The 9,013-nt window shown below is 41.7% G+C and overlaps 1 protein-coding gene across 3 annotated transcripts in view; it reads right to left on the minus strand.

Moving 5' to 3' along the window:
• The window catches only part of NSUN3 (NOP2/Sun RNA methyltransferase family member 3), a 77,657-nt gene extending 72,195 nt beyond the window's left edge, over positions 1 to 5,462 (minus strand). For all 3 annotated transcript variants that reach the window (XM_006767255.2, XM_015566214.1, XM_006767256.2), the window contains exons 1-2: positions 5,338 to 5,462; positions 4,480 to 4,589 (exon numbers count right to left, since the gene is read on the minus strand). In XM_006767255.2, the coding sequence (XP_006767318.1) occupies positions 4,480 to 4,589; positions 5,338 to 5,352 (125 nt within the window). In that variant the 5' untranslated portion in view covers positions 5,353 to 5,462. The remainder of the gene's footprint in view (positions 1 to 4,479; positions 4,590 to 5,337) is intronic.
• Between the last annotated feature and the right edge of the window lie 3,551 nt (positions 5,463 to 9,013).

Here is a 9,013-nt window from a genome sequence, read left to right on the forward strand (position 1 = left end):
ATTTGAGGGCAGAATATATAATCCATCATTGTATCCCCAGTGCTTAGCAAAATGCCTGGTAAACAAACACTGCCTAAATTGTGAATAAGTAGATGACCTGCCCAAATCTTAAGGTATTGGTTCTTAAAGACCCTCCCTTGGCAGGGAAGAGACAGCAAGTTACTAAATTCTGACAATTCAAGCTTGAAAGAACTACAACAGTTGTGTCAATAAATTGCAATGGAAACACAAAAGGTAGAACTAATTTTGCCAAGGGTTTATGAGACAACTTGATGGAGAACTGGTTATAATCACAGTAACAATAATAAAAAGAACACTAATACATATCAAGGGCATACCATATGTCAAATACTATTCTAAGCCATATATATATATATATGGCTTAGAATAGTGTGTATATATAAATATGTGTATGTGTATGTATGTATGTATATATATAAATATATATACATACATATATATACATATATATATATAATTCATTTTACCTTCCCAAATAACTATATGAAATAGGTACTATTTTTTCCCATTTTACAGAGAAGAATGGTGAGGCACAGAGATGTTAGGTCTCTTAGCTAAGTCATATGCTGTAATATGCAGAAGTGAAATTTGAGCCCACACTTTAACCACTGTACAGAGGAAGAAGGGAGCTCATTCCTGGCAGAGGAAAAGGACCTAAAAGGTAAACGACCCTGTCTAGTCATGATAAATATTTAGTCTTAACAATGCAAACAGCCGAGGAGCAAAGGAGGCTGTACTCTAGTAGTGACACAATGCAGTATGGTCCATTAAGAAACGGCTCCCAAAGCTCTTCCAAATGTGAGCTGTGTATCATTGGGCAAGTTACTTAAGCTCTGTGCGCCTCAGCTTTCCTATCTGTAAAATGGAAATAATAACAACTACCCCAGAATTTTGTACAAAGGATTATATTACTATGTATAAAGTGATTAGGACATTGCTTGGCATGTAGTACTTGCTAAAATAAGCAAGCAGATGAATACAAGTGGGAGACGATGCTGGGGGCTGTTGTAATATGCCAGGTAAGAATGATGAAGACCTAAGTAAGCAGTAACAGTGGAGACAAAGGGAGATCTAAATTAAGAAATTTCTCAGGTAGAATAAAAGTATTTGTTGGGCATTTAGACTTGGATGGGGGCAGGGTAGTGGTGTGTGGTAGTACCTAGGGGAATACCCAAGACCACCCTAAGCTCTGACACAAACTATAAGATCAGGGTCCCCATGACCACTTTCAGGTTTACTTAGCTAGGAGGACACACAGAACTCACTGTTATACTCACGCTTATGGTTATGGTTTATTACAGCAAAAAGATATGGATTAAAATCAGTCAAGGTAAGAGATGCATGATGCAGAGGGCAGAAAATTTCAAAGCATGAAGCTTCCAGTTGTCCTCTCCAGTGAAACATGAGTAAGGATAACTTTTCCTTGCCACAGTGTGTGACAATTCGCATAGGAGTCTGCCAACTATGGAGGCTCAGTGTCTACATTTTATTTTGCCTCAGCCATACAAAGATGACAGACAGCCTTATGTGGCCGATCGCTGGCCCCTCCAGAGGCTGGAGATCAAAGGTCAAGGCCCACCTGATGCTGTGGCCCAGAGCCCTCACCATAAATCATACTGTCAGACTTTACTGTGTGACTTAAGCCCCCAGGAAAACAGACACTCCTGGGCAGGGTATGGCAAGGACTTACAGACCACCTCGAAGGACCTGCGGGAAAATGCCAGGCCTGTTTTTGAGTAAAGGTCATTCTTTACTGCAAAGGCAGTGAAGGTGTGGGAAAGAGAGGAAACTAGATGGATGGGATGCCTTCAACTGAGATAGAGTATGCAAGTAGCAAATACAAAATAGAATTGGAAAGGAAAGATAATAATATGCTTTTGAGTTTGCTTGGCATAAAACTGAGTGAAGTTACCAGAAAACACCTAGAAGTACGGGACTGAAGCTTGGGAAGGACTGGATAGCTTGTAAGGACGGCTTAGTGAGGGAAGTTTATAGACATGCCATGTTCTCACTGAAGGAGAACATGCGGGCAAAGGGTAGAGCAAAAACAGAACCAGGGTAAACTCCAACTGACAGGGCTGCTCAGAGGGTGACTGTGCAAGAGTGTTCATTACAAAACAATAAAATTAAAATAAATGCTAAATCTTCTCCTCTACTACAGGAAACTGAAAATATTGAGCAAATTACTTTCTAGGTAGGGCTAAACTACCCTCGCCTTTCCCTGGACGTAGACTGCAAACTAGATTGTACACAACATTATGCCTTGCAAATAAACCATCAAAAAACAAAAATATTTTTTTTTCCCCCATGCTATTTTTCATGCTCAGACTACTTCCTAAGCTGAGAGAGCCTTTATGTTGCCTATGGCAAATTTAGCGCATGTTTATGCAAAACTTAAATTACCATGAAAACCCAACAAAAAGGTAGATGAAGCAGAAGGCACAGCTAATTAAGTGGATTTGAGGTTCACTGCTCATTTTGTTTAGGGTCAAGTAATACTTTATAAATTTGTCTGAGCATATTAAATACAAAAATAACTCATTACAGGGTATGGGCAGCCAGATTACTATAAAGTCTGCAGACAATATACCTCCTGAAACCTGTGGTTTTTAAAAAACCACCCATGTATGTATAATTACATCACAGCTATGAGAAGCATACAGAATAGAAGTTGGCAGCGGGAGTTCCTGAGTCAGAGCCTGGACGCAAATCTCAGCTCTGCCACTTACTAGATGGATGAACTTCGGAAAGTTACTTAAACTCCATCCAGTTTCCTCAGGCTGAAAAATGGGAAACAAACCTCCTAAGTTCGTTCTGAGGATCACAGTCAGTGTTGGGCGGCCCGTAATAAGCATGCAACAGGAGTTTGGTTACTTGGTTCAATACACTGCACATTGAAAACCTCGTGAATTTACTGTTCACTTCACTATCCATTCTTTCTCATTTATTCTCTGTGACAGAAAATACCCATTTTAAAAACTAGTTTTGAAATAAAAAGCCCAAAAATAAAGAACATTTTCATATTACAGTATTTACAAGTTATAAAACCTGCTTAATTTGTCCTAAAATTATCTCACAATCACCTCAGACTTAATCTCTTTGTTTTAAAAAGTGCTTTAAACATCCTTTTGTATAGAAGGAACTGCTATTGAGTTGACCCAACAAGAGATGACTAAGACAGCCATCTGATCAGGTTCCAGATATTATCTATAGCTGTGTCACTTTTCTTCCCTGAGCAGAATGCACCAGGTTTTTATCCCTAACTTCACAAGCACTGCTCTCTTCCCTCCGTCTAAAATGTCTGGCTCCTTTTGCCAAGGTAACTACAGACAGGCCTCGGGTGATGTCGGACTCCACGTACGTCGTTTCGTGGTTACATCGCCATATCCCATTTATTTATATTAAAAAAGTTCCATCATTTTGACGTATGTACATATGTGCTTTATGTTTTTTATTATTTATTTACCACAAGTAAAGGTCAGGAATTATCTTTAAATTTTTTTTACTGTTTCACTCATTGCTGTGTATGTGCTCCATGTGAGTGACTAGGTGCTTACATAGGTGGGTTCAACTTAGGGCGAAAATCGCATTACGCTGCGCCTCAGGGATGGATCTCCGAGGTGACCCAAGGTCCTACTGTATTTAAGTCACCAAGCCCTGACTGCTCTCAGGCCTTTGCTGCACCGTCAGGTAAGCCCCGGCACTGCCTATTTCTACCAGGACACTTACGGAATCAGAGTTTACATAGCTTTACCCATGCCCCCTACCCCCGTGACCACAGACTAAAAGCGCAGTGAACACAGGGACTGTCTTGCCCTTTGCATCCCACAGGGCACGGTATGTGAGGAGCTCAGTACGAAGAGCCCAGAGAGTAACATTCCGAAAAAGGAAAAACTCACTACACACACAAATCAGACTTCCCTCACTTACTTCTACGGGTTCAATGCTTGTTTTCTACGATACATTTAAGGAATCTGTATCTACATGTGTGCGCCAGCTCCCACGTGTGTTCAAAATATCGCTGCCATACAGAGGGAAGAAATAAGATTGCCAAAAAAACCCCCAAAACTTTAACGAAGATAAAGCAGTGCTGGCTTTAAAGATGTGCTGCATTACCTTCTGGATTTCAGAAACAGGTCAAATATCCTCAAAAGCTTCAAAGGGATTTCTGTTACAGCATAGTTAATTTTGCCAAACTGGTGGGCATGCCCGTGTCAAAGGTCACAGCAACCGCTGAAGGCAAGGGCGTAACAACTTGTGTTTGCGGTCACTGCGGCTTTTCCGCCCTGACTGTGTCCCTACGACTGAGTCCTTCTCCTGGCCCTTCCCTTCTGCAGCCTCGGAGGCGTCCAGCCAAGGTTGGACCCCTCTCTGCCATCCTCACAGCGCCCTCCCCTCGGCGGCTCCTTTCGTACTCTCTGGCAAAGAACTGAGTGATTCAGGGTGGACCAGACCAACCTTGCTGCGCTCCAGGCCTCTCCGAGCTCTCTGGAATACTGAGTGTCAAAATGGTCCAGCACCACTTTGCAAAGCCGTTTGGCAAGCTTCCTCTCTGGTTCTGCTGTCAGCTGTGATGATAAGAAAACGTTGCTGACACACCTTTGATACTACAAATTTACTGAACCTCCCCATTAGCAGTCTTTTTTCTTAAGGAGACCTCAGATAATTACCAGGTCTTGCCATGGGAACAGTACCTCACACACGAGCAAACTGTACTACGTGCTCGGCCTACTGATTTTTTTAAAAAGTGTTTCTGCAGTCGACTATGGCTCCAATGTACAGCAATGGCAAAAGCAGAGTCTAGCGCTGTTAACACAGAAAGCCAACGGAGGTAACCATTTTAGAGGTTAACATTAGGGGGGACGGGTGAAAAGCTTATGGGAAGTCTGTATTATCTTTGGAACTTTTTGGTAAATGTAGTTATTCCGAAATAAAGTTCATTTAGAAGAAAAGTCACTGGTTTCCTCGGAGACTTCCTTGCAATTCTGTTTCATTTACGCGTCCAGGAAAGGCTTACGGAGGGCCGACTAAGTAACCGGCATTGCTCTGCGCTCCCAGGCTGAGCGGAGCGACGGCGCCCGCCCCCGAGGAGCCGCCATCCAGCTCAGCCGACGGCGCAGGTCCTGCAGCCCGCGCGCGGGGTGCACAGGTTACCTGCGGCGGAGGGGCGTCTCGGACGAACACCACGGGCAGCGCTCACGAGCTAGCGTTCTGGACAGTGACACCAGAGAAACCCGGGGATCCCCCCAGTTCCCGAGTCCCAGCGCCCTCCGGCCCCGCTCAGGCCCTTCCATAAGCGTCCGGCCCGACCCTCACCCGGGCCAACATCATCCCGCCAGGAGATGCCAAACAAAAGGTCTCCACCGTCCGACATTTAAGCACCAAGGAACCAAAAGCGCCCGGCTTCGGCGTTTCGCCGGAATTCCCTTCCTTGACGTACTTTCAAGTTCTCGCGAGATACAGCTTTGCCAGCGTTATCGAAATCTCGCCAAAGTGGCGTAGGTCCCGCGAGAGGCACTCGCGGAGTTCCTTCCATCCGCGGCTGGAGGAGGCGGAGCCTACTCCTGGGGGCGTGGCCGGGGCCCCGGGGTGGACCCGCCTTAGAACTCCGGCCGCGCGCTGAGCCGACATTTTTTGTGCTCTTGGGGCTCCGTAAAAATTGTTTTTAGATGTTCTCAGAGGCGAAGCTAGTTGCCGAATCAATCTACCAAATCTCATTTCGTCTCCGTTAGCCCAGATACGCAGAACTCAGGATAAAAGGATGGGTAAAGTGAAAGAGAAATGTCACATTTCCTAGAGATGGCCCGTGGGGTAATCTTTTTCTTTTAATGAGGGTTACATGATCGAATTGATTAAAATAAACAAGTAGAGCGCTTAGCACAAAGGCTAGGAATCAGTAAACGCTCGAATGTTAGCTGCTGCTGTGCATTATTTTCACTATCATGATCTTTATCAAGTTCTGAAACCAAATGCCTGAAGGTCAAAATGACCCACACACCGGCCCCCTCCCCCTGCGCTAGGGGCGGTGTTACCGGCTCTCAGGCGAGGGGCCGCAGTTTGTTTGTTCTTTAAATGCTACTTTTCAGCTGCTCCCTTGTAACAACAATCAGCAGCCCAACAGAGAAAACCAGTGCTTAATGTGATCCCTGATATTTAATGAGCATCATGATTTTGAGACCCTGGACACTCAAAAGTATCAGTGTAGGTGTGTAGGCTATAGGTGCAAATCTTAGGACCATGTAAACAAGTAAATGTTACTACCACTAATGTGATTTGAAGCTTAAATTATTTATTTAAACAAGTTCTCCAGGAATCTAAAATAAATTTAGATTTGGTCGTAAAAAAATATATGGTATTAAGAAGTGAAATGAGCACTGTGAATATGCTTAAACTACAAAGCATATTCACTTTCTAGAATACAGCATCTTAATAAGTTACTACTAAACAGAAAAGTATTTTTTTACAATCTTAAGCAATTTTATTGTGAAGTCATTTATGTAAGAAATGTTTCAGAATAAGTATACTTCATAGACTCTCTCCTATACTGTTTATGGATATTCATATTTACATAAGACATTTCTCCAAAAACTTCATGTTTATATAGAGGTTTATGTGTCAAAAAGTAAAGATAGCCTTTATAGTAAAACGATCTGACATTAAGAGAACATTAAGCCTAGCCGGGTTGGCTCAGTGGATAGCGCGTCAGCCTGCGAACTGAAAGGTCCCAGGCTCGATTCCGGTCCGGGCACAAGCCCAGGTTGTGAGCTCCATCCCCAGTGGGTAATGCAGGAGACAGCCGATTCACGATTCTCTTTCATCATGGATATTTCTCTCTCTCCCTTTTCTTTCCTCTCTGAAATAAAAATATTTTTTTTAAAAAGAGAACATTAAGATGGCAGAAAAACACAGGAGACACCTGCCATCAAAGCAGGAGAACCACGCATAGTTACAGGCACTTGGACTTCAGGTGAGCAGCTAGTTAGCTGAGGCTCTCAATTTAGGCTTCCAACGTCACGTGTACAAATTCCAGCGGACAACCCACTGGGACTGGGAAGTAAATGTAATAACTTGTATTTTAATTTTAGCTAATCTTTAAAAAATGTTTAGGGGGATGTATGTATGAAGTACAATAGACCAGCGCATATAACTATTACGAGCTGAAACGTATCCCCTCAAAATTCATATGTTGAAGCCCTTAACTCCCAGTCCCTCAGGATGTGACATATTTGGAAAAGTGTCTTTCCAGAGATGATTAAGTTAAAAGGAGGTCGTTAGGGAGGATCTGACTAGAGTCCTTATAAAAAGAGGATATTTGGACACGAGGGGAGAACCTACAGAGACAAGGCCATGTGAAGACACAGGGAGGAGGCCATCTCTGAGCCAAGGAAGAGAGATTCCAAAAGAAACCATCCCTACACCTTGGCCTGGCATTCCAGACTTCAGAATTATGAGAAAATAAATTGCAGTTATTTAAGTCACCCGGTCTACTCAAAATGCTTACTGAAAGGGATGCATTATTATAAAATTTGAAGACCACTGGTTCATTCCCTAACTCATATATTCTGTTTCCTCATCAGCACACAGAAATTTACAACTCAGGTTCTAAACATGCAAATAATTTTTGTCCTGATTTTCCTTTAATTATAAGCTAATCCCCTTATTAAAGGAAATTCATTTATGATTTCCTATTTTTTTCTCAAAAGAGGGCTTCTCTTCTGTTTCCACAAAGCTATAGGATTATCACTGTTTTGTTAATTTATACATTTTAATATGCATTTTGAAATATCTGAATTTTTTCTTTGGATGAGCTGGACTATATATATTTTTTCTTTTTTTGGACTATATTTCTTGGTAAATTAAATAGTCATTATTAACAGAATCTAATTTGCAACATAAACTCCTCTTATAGAAAAACTTATAGCAAAAGGTATTACAATTTATAAATTACAGCTTCAGTTTCAGTTTTGATAAAGTTTTGCTACCTGGAGGCATTGGTTTCTTTAGTGTGGAATGGGAGAAATTGAATAATATAAATAGCTTGGCATATAGAACCAAGTAAACTAAAATATTGTCTTAGTAAAAGAACTTAGTAAGAAATCAACTGCCAATATACTGACTGGCATATTCTACAGTTGAATGTCTCTGAGCTACTGACAGGAAGTTTTACATATTAAGTGAATTCTATATAGTCGTTCATATGACACTTAAACAAGTATTTAATTTTAAACTTGCATAAAAAGTTCAAATTTTCTTTCCTATTATAAAAGTAAGCAAAATTATAAAAATTACTTTGAAAATTTGAGGAAAAAACACAACCAATAACTCTAAAACAGATACTATTAGCATTTTGCAACACTTCTTTCTAATGTTGTTTCTATACAGTTTTATAATTGAAATCAATTATATACAATACTAGAGGCCTGGCGTATGAAATTCTTGCACTGGAGTGGGGGGTGTCCCTCAGCTGAGCCTGCGCCCTCTCACAGTCTGGGCCTCTTGCAGTCTAGGACCCCTCGCTCCTTACCTCCCACCTGCAGCGGAGGCGGGAGAGGCTCCTGCCACTGCCACTGAGCTCGCCAGCCATGAGCCTGGCTTCTGGCTGAGCGGTGCTCCCCCTGTGGGAGCACACTGACCACCAGGGGGCAGCTCCTGTGTTGAGTGTCTGCCCCCTGGTGGTCAGTGCAAGTCATAGTGACTGATCCTTCCGACAGTCGTTCTGCCATTCGGTTGATTTGCTTATTAGGGTTTTATTATATAGGATTGTACATGTTATATATGCATTTTACATATAAAGGCATATAGAATTATCTTTCATGTAAGTAAAAACATATCTTTTGGTCAGTAGCTTTAACTTAAATGACAGACATCAAATCATAGAGAATCATAAGATGATATCTGATTTTTAACTGTCTTTAAATTATTTCCCACATATATGAAACCTTTTACAAATTTTTTCCATGTAAAATAGCAAAAAATTATTTTAATCTATTGA

Source organism: Myotis davidii, unplaced genomic scaffold, assembly GCF_000327345.1.
Source record: "Myotis davidii unplaced genomic scaffold, ASM32734v1 scaffold482, whole genome shotgun sequence".
NCBI classification, from domain to species: Eukaryota; Metazoa; Chordata; class Mammalia; order Chiroptera; family Vespertilionidae; genus Myotis; species Myotis davidii.